We start from the raw sequence: 19,772 nt of genomic DNA on the forward strand, positions 1-19,772 counted from the left end.
CAGGCATTTGTATACGATACAAGACATACAAAAATATTTACAGCAGCATTCTCTGTACAACTGTAAACTAGAAAGAATGCACATGTCCATCAACAGAGGAATGAATAAACTGTAGATCATAAAATGAAACAGGACAAGGCAATGAGAGAACTACAGTGACACATGTAAATAAATCTCTCATACAAAATGGTAAACAAAAGGAGCAAAACCCAAAAGAATACACACACTATATTGACATTTGTATATAAAGTTTAAGGTGGTAAGGCTGGAACTAAAAGTTCCAACTAAAAGCAAGGAAATTATTATCTTAAAAGTCTGGATTACAGTCACCTCTGGAGGGAATGGACACCCAGGGATCTTATGGGTTGGAGGCAGTGTTATAGTTTCTCTAACTGTAATTAAGGAACACCCTTAATTCTAGCCCAGAGGCTTTCTCTAGAGCCTAGAGAGATAGACTATCAGTACATAAGGATACATATGTAAACTTATATACCAATCTACAAACCAGGCATTTACAAAAACCAGGTACAGATGTCAAAGTAACAAATTTTTCAGTTAGCTGAATTCCCTTTTTCTTTAATCAGAGAAATGGTCCATACTGCAATACTCACAACATCTATTATCCTGTGTGATATGTGACACACTGAAAAACCTAAAATCAGTCTGTATAAAACTGCACTGCCCAGACTGAAGGCACAGAGCCTGACTACAGTGCTACTACAACAGCAAAGCCCTTAATTTCAGACTAATTACCAGTTCTTAAAAGGTGACTCCCACGTAGTGACCGGGCAATGGGTGACACCCATCGTGACAGGGAAAACAGTGTTGAGGGTAAAGGAAGATAAGATCAATTTCAGTCACGCCGAGTTTGAGGAGCCAGAGTAAATTCTAAGTGTCTTTGTTCAATAAAAATTTGGATGCAGGAGCCTGGAGCTCAGGAGAGGTGCAGCTTGGACCCAGAGCTCAGGATGTCATCAGCCCAAAAGTGGTTGCTGAAGTAAAGGACAGCCCCCAAGAAAATGCTTGAAGGGCAAACAGCCGTTTTCATTTTTCTGAGTCCCAGTTCACACACATGGTTAACTTTGGTGGTAGACCAGATGGCATTTCCAAATGCACTAAGTAGGAATTATATACTATCAACTCTGTTCTTTAGACTGAGTTTTAGGTAAATATAAAATAGCACATTACATATGTTAAAACTTAAAAGTAAATAACTTTACTATTTGTAGATAGGTCCAACTGCCTATAGCTAGATAAAACGTGCTTCTCAAGGATAAAAATATCATTTAGAGCTGTCTAACACCAACAGGAATGCTAACTCTCTGAAAGAAGGGCTTATTGGTTAAGCAAATGTCAAGTTAACACAGTTATGCAGTCAAAATAAGGTATTAAAAGGCACATTGGAGACATTCAGGTTGTAAGACTTTTTGTTGATATTGCCACTGACTGTAGAAATTAGAAAAAGCAAAGAGAATTAGTTTTTACTTGGACAGAGTTCCACATGTGCTTAACTTATAACAGAAAAGGGGTATCTGATTGTTCTGAAGGGCCTTAAAAAGTCTAAGACTTTTAGCAGAGTCCAGGTAAGTCTGTAAATGGGCAAATTTATTCATCAACTGCCAGAAAAATCAATAAAACTATGATTTGGCCAGGCACAGTGGCTCACGCCTGTAAACCTAGCATTTTGGGAAGCGAAGGTGGGCAGATCCCCTGAGGTCAGGAGTTTAAGACCAGCCTGTCCAACGTGATAAAACCCCATTTCTACTAAAAATACAAAAATTAGCCTGGTGTGGTGGTGGGTGCCCGTAGTCCCAGCTACTCGGGAGGCTGAGGCAAGAGAATTGCTTGAACCCAGGAGCAGTGAGCCGAGATCAGGCGATTGTACTCCATTGCACCCATTGCAGTCCAGCCTGGGTGACAGGAGCGAAACTCCACCTCAAATAAATAAATAAATAAAAATAAAACTATAATTCACAAATTACATTTATCTAGAAAACTATAAATAATCCTAATATTTAGTATGGCATTTTATATCAGCCAGTTATCATTTCTCTTTAACTATCCCTTCCTCCAAATCTAGATATAATACCATAGTCATTCATGTTTAATTTCAAATCCCTAGAGGAAATTTATAGAGCACTTTGCCACCCATGCCTGTGTTGGCTTAGTGTTTTATTCTGCTATCTGTACATTGTCCACATGCATGTCTGCCATTGTGTCTGTCTCAACCTTAAAATTCCAGGGCACATGGACAAAAACCAACTGGATCTCTCCGTAGCATAGAGTATTGATACAGTTTAGCTGTGTATCCACCCAAATCTCATGTTGAATTGTAATCCCCAATGCTGAGGGAGAGATCTGGTGGGAGGTGATTAGATTGTGAGGCCAGATTTCCCCCTTGCTCTTCTCATGATAGTTCTCACAATATCTGTTGTTTAAAAGCGTGTAGCACTTCCCCCTTCACTCTCTCCCCTGCTAGTCTTGTGAAGATGTCATTGCTTCCCCTTTGCCTTCCGCCAGGATTGTAAGTTTCCTGAGGCCTTCCCAGCCATGCTTCCTGTACAGCCTGTGGAACCATGAGCCAATTAAACCTCTTTTCTTTATAAATTACCCAGTCTCAAGTGGTTCCTTATAGCAATGTGAGAACGGACTGCTACAAGTACCCAGTAGCCATGAGAAAATTGTAACTAGTGATTTAACATATAATATTGTGGAAAAATGTTTTTCTTGCATAATTATCTGAGGGTACACTTCATCAGATATCTTTATTATAAACCATACATGATAGGTCATATTTAGAGATACCATGAACATCTAACATTTGTTCCTCACCTGCAAAGTACTTACCACAATGCCAATAAAAATGTTGCCCTTTTTTTTGTCCCTAACATTTTCCTTATTTTCAGAGATACACAGAAGATAGCTGGTAGAAGTATCAGTCATTATCTCATCAACATTTACAGCATCGTCCAGCTTGATTAGGGGATTCACATTTAATAATAATTAAAGAAAAATAATCATTTTTATATGTTAAATTCTAAATGCTAATAATGCTAAATTTCCAATAATACTAACTATTTTCTCCTTTAAAATAATGGTTCACAGCCAGGCGCAATGGCTCACACCTGTAATCCCAGCGCTTTAGGAGGCCAAGGTGGTAGGATCACTTAAGGCCAGGAATTTGAGAGACCACCCTGGGCAACATAGCAAGATCCTGTCTCCACAAAATAAAAAAATAAAAATAAAGATATAAATAATAAAATGATGGCTCGTTTCACCCAGTACTTTTGCTCTTTGCAAAATCTGCCCAGTAGTCATTCTTCCAATTTATTTAGATCATAGTTGCATGCCTTATCTTTCCTAAGATATAAAGATCATAAAGACAGATAACCAGTATCTTACTTCCAAAGGGCTTAGTGGAGTATATCAAACCCCAGAGAGGCCCAAATAACCCACTTCTTCACTTGGATGGTGCTGAGACTTGAATCCTTAACAATCCCATAATGTTTAATTCCACAATTCAAAGTATAAATACACTAAAATGGTGTAAATTATTTTCCTCTTTTAATGTGCCTAAAAGCTCCCAGATATAGCAAGAGAATTTTTTAAAGACATGAGAAAAGAAAACAGAAACATATATACATTATATGTGTGTGTATGTCTGTGTATATGTGTATAAAATGAGTCCATTAACTAAATCTCAGGGATGAAAGCTGATTTGGGGCAAAGTCTGGGCATATCTTTGGACATCAGGACATAGGAGCCATAAAAGCAGCAAAGGAAAAGCAGGAAGGGGGACTGTACTAGAAATGGGCTTCAAATAAGAGACTCAAGCTTTGGCAAAAGAAAAAATAAAAATACCAGGTTCTTACAGGCTCATCAGCTTAGAACAACACAAGGTTGTTAATAGTTTGGAGCCCATTTTGAGTGATAGCTGTTCCCTATTTATAGTATTCATGGAACAAAACAGTACTTAGAATTAAATGAGCTGAGAAATAAGCAGATCTGTAATAAACCATAATAGAAATAATACTTTCACACAGTATCATTTAAGGCCTTCTTATCCCTCCATTCTTTCATTATCAGAGAACTGATTCCACTCCATAGTAATTTTTTTTTAAATGCACCCTGATCTAATTTTACATATAATTACTTGGCTTTTGAAACTGACAATTTTGCTTTTGAAATTATTTGGCTTCAAATAACACACCGCATTTATGAATTACCATAAATTTAGGGGCAATCATTATGCACATTGAAAATTCTTACAAAGTGAGAAAACTTCACCCACAATCCATTTTCAAAAGTAATAAAATTTTTATAAAGTTAACAATGAAGATGGACTACCATTACATTTTATAGGCATTTAATTCTGTCTTAATTCTGACTTCAGCAGTTTTCTTTTCACATTTTGAATTTCTGTTTGTTTTTTTGAGACAGGGTCTCACTCCTGTCACCCAGGCTGGAATGCAGTGGCATCATCACGGCTCACTGCAGCCTTTACTTCCTAGGCTGACATGATTGTCCCACCTCAGCCACCAAAGTAGCCGGGACTACAGGCAAGTGCCAACATGCCCAGCTAATTTTTTTGTATTTTTTGTAGAGATGGAGTTTTGCCATGTTGCCCAGACTGGTCTCAAACTCCGGGGCTCAAGTAATCTGCCCACTTTAGCCTCCCAAAGTGCTGGGATTATAGGCATGAGCCACCATGCCTGGCCTCAGTAAGTTATTTGTTAGGTCTCACTTTGGAAAGACCCTGAGGAGCTTGTAGGTCCTAAGTACCTAACTACTACCCACAAATGGGCTAAGGAAGATATAATTTCAAATCAGATACTAACCTGACATCATCTTTCATTAGGGTTGCTTTTTTTCTTGCTCTTCAAGTATGATGAACTTGCCTTCTACTATGACATCTGAAAATATGCTTGTTTCCAGCCACTACTTCCCTCTTGAGTAGCACACCTAATCAAGAGTTTACCATAAGGCCTCTCAGCTCATCTAAAAAGTTCCCAAAGAGCAACTAAAACAATAATAAAACAAAAACCTGCCATCTTCAAGCAAAGCCCTTGTATCATTAAATAGAAAAACTCCTGTCCAAAAAGGATATCTTCTCCAATAAGTGTAGATTTTGTATAAAGGGCAGTCAATTTCCGGGAAAAGAGTGAACTTCTGTTGTCTCCAATGGCCTTTAATGCTGCAGTTTCAGTTTGCTTCACAACTCCCACCTTCAACAAAAATAAGAAATATTGATATCAAATGATAAAAAATGATTTGATTTGTAAAAACTCATTTCAAAATGTTTACAGGTCATTTCTGAAATGGTTAAAATAATCAGTCCACAATGCTCAGATGTAGGGTTTTATAGGAGTTGACGAGGGTAGATAAATCGCTAGGAAACACTATCATACAGTTAAAAAATTTACCCTAAATATCTAACAATATGTTAAAAACTCATAAATATATAATGCTAATAATTATGAAACACTTTTTCTCTCAAATGCAAAATTCTAAACCAATTGAAGCCTACCTACCACCTTACGAAATACATTTGCATTCTCTGGAAGAGAATCCCAATTTCCTTTTCCCACAAGTTAAAGCCAAAGCTGACCTTATATCCTTTTGCCACCAGGCGGCGTACATGAACAAACAGTCTGTGAGTAGGTATACTTGCTGTCATAAAGTTGTGATCTAAATGGCAATAAATATTGAGCTCTCGGGCTGCAATCTAAAAAACGAAAAAAGAAAATATCAATAAATTTCTATTTTAAGATTCCCTATGTGAGGTTGGTTCACTTGTTAAAAATTCATCAAGGTATACATTTAGGATTTGTACACTTAATCTAAATGTGTACTATGTCAATAAAAAGTTTTTAAAAATGTTCCCTGTATAGCCCGTATAGAAGCCTATGGTTTAATGTCTTTTGGGCAATTCCAGTGACCTAACTTCAGTATCAACATCTGTATCTATAAAAGACTCAGAAAAATATGACCGGTCTTCTATGTCCTTAGAGCTTCCCCTACACAAAGACTATCCAATACAGAGAGCATGAGACTGTAAAAGAATAAGCATTTGCTCCATGGCATTTGCAAATGACTGACATTTAAAAGATACTACAGAGTATGCAGAAATGATGAACCCATCTAGACAGAAGAATCAATGAAAAAGTAAAAAGAGAAGCCCCGGGCTGGCTAACTAATTAATGATGCATGACTGATAGAAATATAGAACCATGTAGCACCATCTGATTCCCTGATTTATTCTAGAAAGCACCATGGCTTAGATATTGCCCACTGGAGCCATGGAACTCTAATTCCAACACTCTCACTACCCAACCTCAGCCCATCTCTGAACTCTATTAGTCCCTCACAGAAGGGCAGGAAAACATCAGCCTTTACCATGGTCAGGCCTGAATTTACCATTTAAGCTAGACAGTTTCTCTCCTTCACCTAGGGGATGCCAACTACATATTTGTTCCTGCCCTCAGAAAACATGGTGATACTATTTCAGAGTCTAATTTAATAACACAGAACACAGCATAATGCGCCTGACTTAGAGAACGCTGCTTGCCTGCCACAGAGGATTTAGGAAACTTGAAGAAAAAAAGTTGGCCAAGTCTTTACTTCCCATCCATGAGTCACAAACATGCGACCTCTTCACTCTCTGGTATACAATCCAACCAGGTCTCAAGCTACAGAATCATCACAAGCATTCATGACTTCCAACAAACGTGTAATCAGCAATACTTTCCCTAAGTTTGCCCATGAAATGCTCAAATTTCACTTTCAACCTTCTTGACTAGGGCCTACAATAAATATTTCAACATTAAATACAATCCCAATTTTTTTTTTTTTTTTTTTTTTTTGAGACAAGAGTCTTGCTGTGCCGCCCAGGCTAGGGTGCAATGGCAGGATCTTGGCTCACTGCAACCTCCATCTCCCAGGTTCAAGCAACTCTCCTGTCTCAGCCTCCTGAGGAGCTGGGACTAAAGGCATGCACCACCAAGCCCAGCTAATTTTTTTTATATTTTTAGTAGAGACGGGGTTTCACCATGTTGGCCAGGCTGGTCTCAAACTCCTGACCTCAAGTGATCCACCCACCTCAGCTTTCCAAAGTGCTGGGATTACAGTCTTGAGCCACCACACCCGGCACAATCCCAATTTAGAATAAGACACCAAGTTGACTGACACACAAAGAGATCTGTAAAACTTCAAACAATTTCTGGTGGTAGCTGGCAAAGTTCACGTGTTCTTCCATTGAGACTTAACTTTGTTCCCGGCTATGAAAATTCATAAATTAAGGGTAAACAGAGGAACTTCTATACATCTCAAAAAATTTTTCTTGCTTGAGTCTTCATTAGAAAACATATTTACATGATTATGGTTCATTCACTAATTGACTCATCCAATAAACTTTGGATGGATAAAAAGTATTGGCCTAGTATCATGGAGAATAAGCACTGATACTCCAATAGAGACCCCTCACTTCTCCCCATCAAGTCTGGTTCCCACCAAATTTCTTGTGTTCATTTTTAGTTTTTACTTTAAATAACAGTATTTTTTAAGAGGTGATTGATCAAATCAGCATTTATATAAGGACAGAAGATGAAACAAAAATACTGAAAAATATCTAAGGCTAGACAAGAAAAACATAAAATAGTGCCTGAAAAAAGGACTTACCTCTGCATCTTCCCCAAAGAATCTATACTTATATCCACATTCCACACACAAAACTGCATCTTTGTGCTGCTGCTTCATTTCTATGTATTGTAATTCTAGCGGCGTATAAATGCTTTTGGAACGTTTGTTAGCTGGTTTAGAAGCAGTTTTCTGTAAATTTTCATGACTTGTATTTGATGATCCAAACTGACTGACAGCAAAAAGTGTTGTATCCTGGGAACCAAAAGATTTATAAAGTTTTAAAAATATTAACCATAATAGTAAGTTCCCAGAGACGGAAAATGCAAATCTGGCGAGAAGCTAACACTTGGTGAATCTATAGAAGCACATTGTAGCATTCAGGCAAATTATCTATAGGTTGCAAATATTTTCAAAGTAAAAGGTTAAAAAAATTATGAACCAAGTGAGCCACCATAGAATTTTTATGCAAATTTTGAAAGTCTAAATATCTTAATGTTTTACATATTTGTTTTTAAATTTGATTTCATTAAATCTATTATTATTAACATTTCTCAATCAAGGGTATCCAGTTAGGAAAAGAAGAAGTCAAATTGTCCCTGTTTGCAGATGACATGATTGTATATTTAGAAAACCCCATCGTCTCAGCCCAAAATCTCCTTAAGCTGATAAGCAACTTCAGCAAAGTTTCAGGATACAAAATTAATGTGCAAAAATCACAAGCATTCTTATACACCAGTAACAGACAAACAGAGAGACAAATCATGAATGAACTTCCATTCACAATTGCTTCAAAGAGAATAAAATACCTAGGAATCCAACTTACAAGGGATGTAAAGGACCTCTTCAAGGAGAACTACAAACCACTGCTCAGTGAAATCAAAGAGGACACTAACAAATAGAAGAACATACCATGCTCATGGATAGGAAGAATCAATATCGTGAAAATGGCCATACTGCCCAAGGTAATTTATAGATTCAATGCCATCCCCATCAAGCTACCAATGAGTTTCTTCACAAAATTGGAAAAAACGGCTTTAAAGTTCATATGGAACCAAAAAAGAGCCCGCATTGCCAAGACAATCCTAAGTCATAAGAACAAAGCTGGAGGCATCACGCTACCTGACTTCAAACTATACTACAAGGCTACAGTAACCAAAACAGCATGGTACTGGTACCACAACAGAGATATAGACCAATGGAACAGAACAGAGGCCTCAGAAATAATACCACACATCTACAGCCATCTGATCTTTGACAAACCTGAGAGGAACAAGAAATGGGGAAAGGATTCCCTATTTAATAAATGGTGCTGGGAAAATTGGCTAGCCATAAGTAGAAAGCTGAAACTGGATCCTTTCCTTACTCCTTATACGAAAATTAATTCAAGATGGATTAGGGACTTAAATGTTAGACCGAATACCATAAAAATCCTAGAAGAAAACCTAGGTAGTACCATTCAGGACATAGGCATGGGCAAGGACTTCATGTCTAAAACACCAAAAGCAACGGCAGCAAAAGCCAAAATTGACAAATGGGATCTAATTAAACTAAAGAGCTTCTGCACAGCAAAAGAAACTACCATCAGAGTGAACAGGCAACCTACAGAATGGGAGAAAAGTTTTGCAATCTACTCATCTGACAAAGGGCTAATATCCAGAATCTACAAAGAACTCAAACAAATTTACAAGAAAAAAACAAACAACCCCATCAAAAAGTGGGCAAAGGATATGAACAGACATTTCTCAAAAGAAGACATTCATACAGCCAACAGACACATGAAAAAATGCTCATCATCACTGGCCATCAGAGAGATGCAAATCAAAACCACAATGAGATACCATCTCACACCAGTTAGAATGGCAATCATTCAAAAGTCAGGAAACAACAGGTGCTGGAGAGGATGTGGAGAAATAGGAACACTTTTACACTGTTGGTGGGATTGTCAACTAGTTCAACCATTATGGAAAACAGTATGGCGATTCCTCAAGAATCTAGAACTAGATGTACCATATGACCCAGCCATCCCACTACTGGGTATATACCCAAAGGATTGTAAATCATGCTGCTATAAAGACACATGCACACGTATGTTTATTGCGGCACTATTCACAATAGCAAAGACTTGGAATCAACCCAAATGCCCATCTGTGACAGACTGGATTAAGCAAATGTGGCACATATACACCATGGAATATTATGCAGCCATAAAAAAAGGATGAGTTTGCATCCTTTGTAGGGACATGGATGCAGCTGGAAACCATCATTCTTAGCAAACTATCACAAGAAGAGAAAACCAAACACCACATGTTCTCACTCATAGGTGGGAACTGAACAATGACATCACTTGGACTCTGGAAGGGGAACATCACACATTGGGGCCTACCATGGGGAGGGGGGAGGAGGGAGGGATTGCATTGGGAGTTATACCTGATATAAATGACAAATTGATGGGTGCTGACGAGTTGATGGGTGCAGCACACCAACATGGCACAAGTATACATATGTAACAAACCTGCACGTTATGCACATGTACCCTAGAACTTAAAGTATAATAAAAAAAAAAAAAATTTCTCTTCTTTTTATTATTTATTCTCAGGTGTGTAATGCACAAAAGGCCAATGGGGACAAATCTGCCTTTCTCTCAGAAGTAGGGCAAAACCACTTTGTGCAAAGCATGCCAACACATAAAGGTGCACTTAATGTTTTTTACTTCCAAGCACACTGTAAAAGACAGCACATTCTATAAAGTCTTATTCCAAGAAAGAACCATGATTCTCTTGGTAAAGAAACATGAAAGAACTGTTAAAAAACATACAGCACAAGGCCACATTTTCAACATTACTACTCCTACTATTCTTACCTTCCTACCAGAATTAATTCCAATTCACAGCTTAGAAAAAATTCCTCGCTTATTAGACTTAATTTAGAAAAATGTGAATGAGACAAATTTATAGGCTAAATCCAACTTCTAATTAATTGCCACTCTGTCACTACCAACTTCTAAAAATTTACCCAGCTCCCCCTACAATCAAAAATATGGCCTAAAAGTCTGATGACCAAAAAGAGGGGAGAGTGAGAGAGAAGCAAAATGGTCCAGGAATGGGAACCCCAATCCAAAAGAAAACCCAGAAACATGTACACTTTGTAGTTCTCAAATGTTCAAAACAACTCAGCTTTACCGGGACATCAGGTAAAGATACTAACTTTTCAAAAAAAACTCAATTTATTTGAACAGTGCAGTCCAGCAAACCTCCAAAGATCAGCAATAAGAAGATGGTGAAGGGTGGAGAGGTTGGCAAGAGAAATCCAGGTCATTATGATGGCAGTGGCAGCTCATCGGGAGCGGCCACTGCCATAACGCCAGCTGCAGTAGGAGAGGCACAATCAGGGCTGCATGCTCCACAGAACCGGCAGGAGCCAGAAATGGGTGAAAGAAGCCTCACCCCCTTCTAAGTTGGCAGGGTGAGAGCCTCACACTCCCTGGGCACAGCTGTGGCTGCCCAGCCATGGCTGCAAACCTGGGCATCTCTGTGCTCTTGGGGGCTGGGAGCAAGCAGGAGCCCTGCCCTCCAAGGTGCAGCTGCAGCAGCCACCCAAGCTGCAGCTGTGGACCCAGGCATCTCTGCACTCTCAGGGGCCCAGAAAGGGAATTCCCCATCTCTCTGCAGGCTCAGAAGTACCTGTTCCCACTGCCTGGCCTCTCCCAGCTCCCAGCACCCACTCTGATCTCAAAGTTGAGGCCAAGCCTGGGAACTGTTGCAACCTTGCCGGTTGTGCACATGTTCAGGGCAGTGCTAACATGCCAGCCCCCTGCTGCCTTGGCCCCCTCTGGACTTTGGACACTGATGAGCATGGGAAGGAGGCCGAGGAGGGGGCTGAGGGCAGCTCAGAGCTGTCCTGCAGGTGGTCCTTGGCACAAACAGCCTGGGTGCCATGGACGACAGCAGGAGGCAGACAGGCTCCTGGGCAGAAAGGGTCAGGTCCGGGCGAAGCCTCACCTTCAAGCCAGGAACAGCCTGAAGCCTGGGGCCAGGCTGATGAACCAGAATTATAACTTACAGTGCTTTTTCTGAGCCCGCCCATGGCAGCCCATGAACCAATCAGCACATACTTCCTCCTCTCAAGCCCATACAAACCCCCAGACTCGGCCAAACTCGAAGAGACAAGTAGACAACCTGCCTGCAGAGAGGAGTTACCCACTCCAGGGTCTCCTCCCTGTTGAAGGCTGAACACTTCTCACTTGTTGGGATGCCCTGCCTGCAGAAAGGAGCTACCCACTGCGGGTCTCCCATGAATGTTCTGTCACTCAAGAAAGCCCCTCTTTGCCTTGCTCACCCTCCACCTGTCCACATACTTCATTCTTTCTGGAAGCGGGACAAGAACTTGGGACCCATGGAACGGCAGGGCTAAAAGAGCTATAAACAGGCCTGAAACACGTCCCTTGCTTGCCACATTGCAGCAACAAGAAGGAGAGAAGAGAGGAGAGAAGAGCTGTGGACCTTTCGGGAGCTCAGACCTAGGGGCTCCCAAGTCAGGTCTATGACACCCTCTCTGGGCTCTGCAGTTCCTGGAATCTCCAAGCTTCTGGGCACCACTGTGTTCCCTGGTGCCAGCCGTGGAAGCTGCTTGCAGTACACCTGGTCCAGCCCTCACTCATGCTGGCACCTAGAGCTGCCCACCCCGCTGAAGCTGGCATGCCTTGCTGTGCACAGTAGCCAGACCCCATGGTCACTGGCTCACACACCCCTCAACACTCTGTTCCTGGCTCACCCTTGGCAGCTGCGAGATTCGGGCCAAAAGCAAAAGCCAAGCACAGCCTGCCAGGCCCAGTGGGAGGAATGAGCCCAGCCAGGTCCAAGTAAAAACTTGGGCAAAGGCACCACCAGCCACAGAGGTTTACAGCTGGCAAAGCAACACCCCAAGGACTGCATAACGATTTTCCTATACCTGAGAATGTATTTGCTTTTAATTTTGATGGGTTTCTTATTTTGTTTCCATGATTTTTATGTGAAATGCAGGTATATGCTATGCAATATAAAAGTTAATACAGAAAATATATTTCTTAAATTTTAAAAACTTACTCTTACTTTATACTTTATTCATTTAGGAAATGGGATAAGCTTCCAGAAAAAAAAAAGTTTTATCCTTATGGGAAGTTAACAATTAAATCAATCTAAATACTTGAATATTAAGCAACTTTTTTTTAACTTTCATTTTAAGTTCAGGGGTACATGTGCAGGTTTGTTATATAGGTAAACTTATGTCATGAGGGTTTGTTGTACATATTAATACTTGGGCAACAAAATAAGCAACTTAAAAAGAAATGATTTGGATGGGAATACCTATCAGATACATCACATTCTATTTCATATTCCCAGAGACAGTATGCTGAACTCAATTTAACCTTGTCTGGACAATGCAGAGTGATCAGAATATATTTCAAAATCTACTGACAGTTATGGCGTGGCCGACCCCACCCTAATGGTCCTGGACCATGGGGCATTTATGTTCATTCAGTAGCTTTTTGCCATTCATCCATGTCTTTCCATGCCATCAAACAGCTTATCACTTGTGATAATGGCACTGCTTCCAGGTGCCCCCTTCTATCTACTTACTTCTAATTTCCTGTGATGTGGAAATGCCAAGTTGGTCATTCTATGTATAAAGCAATAATGTATACGCTCTTCTGAGACTTTGGAGTAAATGCTCCTATCAATAAAGTGAGCTTTAATGGATAAACTTTATGACTTCTATGCTTAATAACCACTATACTTAGGTGAACTGCTTCTAAGTATGAACAGAGACTAAAAACAAAAACACCTTTTTTTTTTCCTGATGATCTAAGATAAGTCAACCAATATTAGCCTGGCTGAGGGAGGAGTTCATGGATCTGGACTTTGTGGGAAAGGTGTGAAATCTTGAAAATTATAGGCAAAATTTTGTTGGCTTGAGAATTTTTCTGAGGAAAAAGGCCAACACCTTTCATTAGAATTTCAATGACTCAAATAAATATATACATACACATATACATATACATATATAGGATCATTTCTCTAATTCAATGATTGTCAATCACAGCTATAGATTAAAACAACTGCTTTTCCTTCAGTCTCATCTTGTCTGGAGGCTAAGGTGGGAGGATTGTTTGAGCCCAGGAGTTGAGACTACAGTGAACTATAATCACACAACTGTACTCTAGCCTGGGCAACAGAGCAAGACCTCATCAATAAAAATAAAATATAAAATAAAGTGCAAGCTTTCTAAAAATATCCATGCCCATTTCTCAGTGAAAACCAATTAAATAAGATTCTGAGGGAAGGTTCTTGATGGCAATTTTTGGTTTAAGGTCTCCAGGTGATTCCAATGTAAAGCTAAGGTAATCATGGAAACTTTAAGAAGGACTGTAAGAAACTGTGCTTGTCTTAATTGACTATAAAGAATCCTTCCAAGTCAAGGGCTCCTGATCCAGGCAGTACCTTAGAATTACCTGGAAGCTAACACGGTGAAACCCCGTCTCTACTAAAAATACAAAAACTAGCCGGGCGAGGTGGCGGGCGCCTGTAGTCCCAGCTACTCAGGAGGCTGAGGCAGGAGAATGGCGTAAACCCGGGAGGCGGAGCTTGCAGTGAGCTGAGATCTGGCCACTGCACTCCAGTCCGGGCGACAGAGCGAGACTCCGCCTCAAAAAAAAAAAAAAAAAAAAAAAAAAAAGAATTACCTGGAAGGCTTTTGTTTTGTTCTCATACAAACCAATTAATCCCTCCCAAAACATAGTAAATCGAATCTCCAGGGATGTAAAAAACTAAACGAAAACACAAAACCTCCCTCAGATGATTCAGAAGATCATCCACGTTTAGGAACCATGGCCATGAATGACCCCAGAGAACCTGACAGTACTTCAGAAACCATTATTCTAGGTAAGTGGATACTCATCTATAGCAGTTACATACCTTTTGTTTAATCTGACATTTCGAATCTTCAGAAGAAACTGCATTCTTTGCACGTAGAAGACTGATATCATCAAAATCAGTACATTTTGGCAGAACTGCAAATCTCTCCTGCAGAGATTCTGTCTGGACTCTACTTTGAGGAAGGGCAGAATCGCAGCAGAATTCTTTCAATTTTTCCAAAGACTTTAAAACATTCCTGGTCCTCAGACATTTCTTTGGCTCTTAGGTAGCAAATAAGAAGAAAATAGAACAATAGTATTTTGGTCTCATTATATCAACTCACAACCAGCACAGAATTTTTAAAGAGGTAGATTCCCAATAAAGCAATGAACCTAACTATAATGTGATTTTTTTTAAAAAAAAAAAGAAACAAACACTGGGTTCAGGGTAAAGATGGCATATTAAACACAGATCCAATTTCACTCATTCCTGAAACCTCATTACTAGAGTTTTTTTTTTCTTTTCTTTCTTTTTTTTGAAGACATAAGCCCATAAGGACAGAGAGGAGAGGTAACAACTGCAAATGAGATATCTAAAGCTAGAAAGGAAAACAAATGAACAATAACCAATTCAGCACACCTGAGAGCTAAATCCTATGTCAGTAATTAGGAAAACCAAGAGCCAACTCTACTTACAACACAAAATGCTCAAAAGACTCAGGAATTAGGGTACCAGTAGCTCTGGAAAGGAATAAAAGGAGGTTCTAAAATAAAGAGGATTGGTTCAAAGTAATTGGTTCCCTAAAGCCCTACCATACTCCAAGTTGAAAGATAACTGCCCTTCCTCCACATCAGCAGCCAACTGGAGATTTCTTCCCTGGAAAGGCAAAACAAGCACAGTTGATGGAGTACCGTACCTAACCCAGAAGGATGATAGGAACACAGACACAATGTATGCTGAGATCCACGGCCTCTCCAGAACCCAGGCAGCCAGAACACTCCCCTCCAGGCAGAAGCTGGGAGGACTCTTGACTGGGAAATCTAACTAGCTCAAGGAGAAAGACTTGACATTGACATCAGGGGTTCACCAAGAAAACCAAATCGACATACTCAGACACACCATCACTTTGCTCATGACATGCCTTCTGCATGTCGAAATTGTATTCATTCTTCAAGACCCATCTCAAATCTACCTTTCCCATAAAACCTTCTGCTAACTTTCCCAGCTTAAAATCATCTTTTCTTTCTCTATGTTCCTATAAAAAGATTACATCTCCCTGTGGTACTCATCACAGTCTGCCAATTGGCAGTTTTTCATAAACAAGCAATCCATGAAAGAAGGGAAACTATCATTTTCTGGATCCCTACCATGTACTAGAACACAGTATTTCACTATTTAGAGCAATACTATTAAGTTGGTGCTACTAAATGTAAAGGAACTGGGACTGCACGCATTTATCACCTCTTACCTTCCCTATTAAAGCAAAAACACTCTGAGGGCAAGAGTTGTGTTTTGTTCATTTCTAAAAGTTTAAAATTGCTGCTGAGCTGCTTGCTAGGGCCTGCTCCCAACCTGTGAAGTGTACTTTTTGTTTTCAATAAATCTCTGCTTTTGTTGCGTCAGAAAAAAAAAAAAAGCTTAAAATTTTCCCGATTGATATTTAAACATCTTCACAGGCTTTCATTAGGTCTCCTGTGAATTTTCTAGCTACAAAAATGTAAATTTGACTCTTTTCTCAAATGTATATTCACCTTGTTTACTATTACTCTCTTTTTCGAAATGTACATGTGTATCACCCTTCAAAAGTGTACTGTAAGTGTGTATGTTATACAAAGATTTCCCCTCCTATAGACATAAAAAAAACTTTGCCTGGAATGGAGGTGGGATGAAGAAATTGGAGTTGTATTTGTTGGGGAAAGAAAAAAAAAAAGTATTGTGAAACTTGATCACATGAATTGGGTCATTCTTATCACACTCAATTAAAATGGAGTAGGGAGGTCAGGGGAAAAAGCACTGAGAGCACATATCATTGCTCCAAAAATGTAATTCTCTGCCAGCCTAGCTGCTAAAACTGCCTACTGTAACCTGAAACCAATTTTACCTGATAGCTGCTATAACAACCTGCTGTGACTCTAAGGCTAGTTTTACCCATTGCGGTCATTCACCAATCAGAGCTTGCCAGTTCCCCCAAATTTTCCTAATACCAATGAACCTTCTTTCAAAACAATACATTTCTTTTTCTTTTTGCAACCTTGACCTCCAGGGCTCATGAGATCCTCCCACCTCAGCCTCCTGAGTAGCTGGGACTACAGGCAAGTGCCGCCATGCCCAACTAATTTTTTTAAATTTTTTATATAGATGGGGTCTCCCTATGCTGCCTAGGCTGTTCTCCAACTCCTGGGTTCAAACAATCCTCCTGCTTTGGCTTCCCAAAGTGTTGGGAATACAGGTGTGAGCAACTGCTCCTGGCTCATTTCTCCTTTTTAATAAAACTTCCAATTTTATCTTTGTCCTTCATCATACCAAAGACCACCTGGTCTGTGTGTATGCCCCAAATTGCAATTCTTGCTTCCCAAATAAAATGGTTTTTTTTTTTTTTCCTTTTTTTGAGACAAAGTCTCACTCGGTCATCCGGGCTGGAGTGCAATGGTGTGATCTCGGCTCACCGCAACCTCTGCCTCCTGAATTCAAGTAATTCTCCTATCTCAGCCTCCTGAATAGCTGGGATTACAGGCTTGTGCCACCATACCTGGCTAATTTTTGTATTTGTAGTAGAGATGGGGTTTCATCATGTTGGGCATGCTGGTCTCGAACTCCTGAACTCAGGTGATCCGCCCACCTCCGCCTCCCAAAGTACTGTGATTAAAGGCGTGAGCCACCACGCCCGGCCCCAAATAAAATGTTTTAAATTTAGAGATTTGTCTCTATATTTTATTTGACTCTGACAGTATTTAAAACCAAAGTGTGAAAAACAGAGATGAAATAATCAGGGACTCTTATGGCTGGCAGATGCTACTGGTTGAATAATAAATAGTCACTGCCTAAAACTTACTACAGGTGTTGACAGTCTTGCATCATTTAATGATGGGGATATGTTATGAAGAACGTGTCATCAGGTGATTTCATCGTGAGCACATCAGAGAGTGTACTTACACAAACCTAGATGATGGTATAGCCTCCTACACACCTAGGCTATATGGTATAGTTTACTGCTCCGAGGTTATAAACCTGTATAGCGTGTTACCATACTGAATACTAGAGACAACTGTAACACAATGGTAAGTATCTGTGTATCTAAACATATTTAAACATAGAAATGGTACAGTAAAAATACCTACTATAATCTTGTGAGACTAATGTTGTATAGGTGGCCCCTCATTGACTGTTGTTAGGTAGCATATGACTGTATTTACGTTCTTAATGTTACCAATGTCTACTATCTCTGTATTGTGGAAATACGGTGTAATGGTGTGCTACTGCTACCATGCGTCCCTTTCTAACTCTAAAAAGGTCAAGCCGTAGGAATGTGACTAAAGCTGCTCTAGAGTAAGGGCTATTATTCTCTACTAAAGTTTAAAAACAATCCTTAAAAAGATCAAAGTGATCCAAAGGAATTTAACTGCTTGCCAGAACAGAGTCCAACACTCTAAAGAAATACAAACTCCAGCAGGAGACAACACAGATTCAACATATCCATGATCCAACTAGTTAGTTACTAGACATGCAAAAAGTAGGAAAAATCTGTCACGGGATGCAGGCCCAGAAATGACAGATGATGCAATTAGCATATAAGAACAAGAAAATACAATTTATAAATATGCTCCATATAATTGAGAATGTAAAGGAAAACATGAGCAAAAAGAGGAGCAAAAGGATTTTTTTCAATAGCTTTACTGAGATATAATTCATATAGAGAACTGGAAGATATTTTAAAAGAACAAAATGGAACTTCTAGAGATGAAATATACAATATGGGAAATGAACATTTTATTGAATGAGATTTACAGCAGATTAGACATAGCAGAAAAAAAGACCACTGAAAACAGAGCAGTAGAATCTATCCAAAATGAAGTACAAAGAGAAATAAGCCTGGGAAACAAATGAAAAGAGCCTCGATGACTTAAGAGATAATATCAAATAGTTAATATCTCTGTAATAAACTCTCAGAAGGAGACACAGAGACAGGAAGACAGAAAAAATGTGAAACAATAACAACCAAAAAAGTTTCCCACATTTAATAAGACCTATAAACCCACAGACTGGAGAAGCTTTAAATGAGCTCCAAACAGGATAAAAATAAATGAAGAAATAAAAATTAAAAACCAGACAAAGACAGCTGGGCACGGTGGCTCACACCTATAATCCCAGCACTTTGGGAGGCCGAGGCAGGTAGATCACGAGGTCAGGAGTTTGAGACCAACCTGGCCAACATGGTGAAACTCGATCTCCACTAAAAATACACAAATTAGCCAGGCGTGGTGATGACTGCCTGTAACCCCAGCTACTCCAGAGGCTGAGGCAGGAGAATTGCTTAAACCTGGTGGGGTGGGTTGCAGTGAGCTGAGATTGGGGGAGGGGGGTGGCAAACAGACAAGGTCCATCACAATCAAATATGTGTTTCTGCAGATTCTATGGGGCAGAAAAAAATCGAACACGAAAACCAGTTATTAAGAGAAAATCTTAAAAGCAACCAGAGAAAAAGACAACCCTCTATAATTAAAAATAAAAAACCTTTGATGTCTTTTATGCTAAAGGCTAAGAATCCCCGAAGAAATAGTGACTCTTTCCTTCTAAATATGACTTTTCCAATATACAGTTACCTTGTTTACTATGACTTCCTTTATGCTAAAAATATATTTTTGAATCTTTTCCAATGTGATATAGTTTGACTGTGCCCCAACCCAAATATCAACTTGAATTTTATCTCCCAGAATTCTCATGTGTTGTGGGAGGGACCCAGTGGGAGGGACTCAGTGGGAGGAATCATGGGAGCCAGTCTTTCCTGTGCTATTCTCATGATAGTGAATAAGTCTCATGAAATCTGATGAGTTTATCAGGTTTCCACCTTTGCGTCTTCCTCATTTTCTCTTGCCACCACCATGTAAGAAATGCCTTTCAACAAACTTGCACGTTCTACACATGTATCCCAAAACTTAAAATGTAAAAAAATAAAAAATAAAAAATAAAAAAAAAAAGAAGTCCCTTTCACCTCCCACCATGATTCTGAGGCCTCCCCAGCCATGT

The 19,772-nt window shown here is 39.6% G+C and overlaps 1 protein-coding gene across 4 annotated transcripts in view; it reads right to left on the bottom strand.

Annotated features, from left to right (window-relative positions):
* Window positions 1-19,772, bottom strand: part of MSH3 (mutS homolog 3) — a 235,572-nt gene that overhangs the window by 209,606 nt on the left and 6,194 nt on the right. For all 4 annotated transcript variants that reach the window (XM_033179257.1, XM_033179256.1, XM_033179255.1 and 1 more), the window contains exons 3-7: window positions 14,589-14,809; window positions 7,678-7,890; window positions 5,609-5,725; window positions 5,108-5,225; window positions 2,848-2,993 (exon numbers count right to left, since the gene is read on the bottom strand). In XM_033179257.1, the coding sequence (XP_033035148.1) occupies window positions 2,848-2,993; window positions 5,108-5,225; window positions 5,609-5,725; window positions 7,678-7,890; window positions 14,589-14,809 (815 nt within the window). The remainder of the gene's footprint in view (window positions 1-2,847; window positions 2,994-5,107; window positions 5,226-5,608; window positions 5,726-7,677; window positions 7,891-14,588; window positions 14,810-19,772) is intronic.

Source organism: Trachypithecus francoisi, unplaced genomic scaffold (genome assembly GCF_009764315.1).
Source record: "Trachypithecus francoisi isolate TF-2019V2 unplaced genomic scaffold, Tfra_2.0 Lachesis_group2, whole genome shotgun sequence".
NCBI lineage: Eukaryota > Metazoa > Chordata > Mammalia > Primates > Cercopithecidae > Trachypithecus > Trachypithecus francoisi.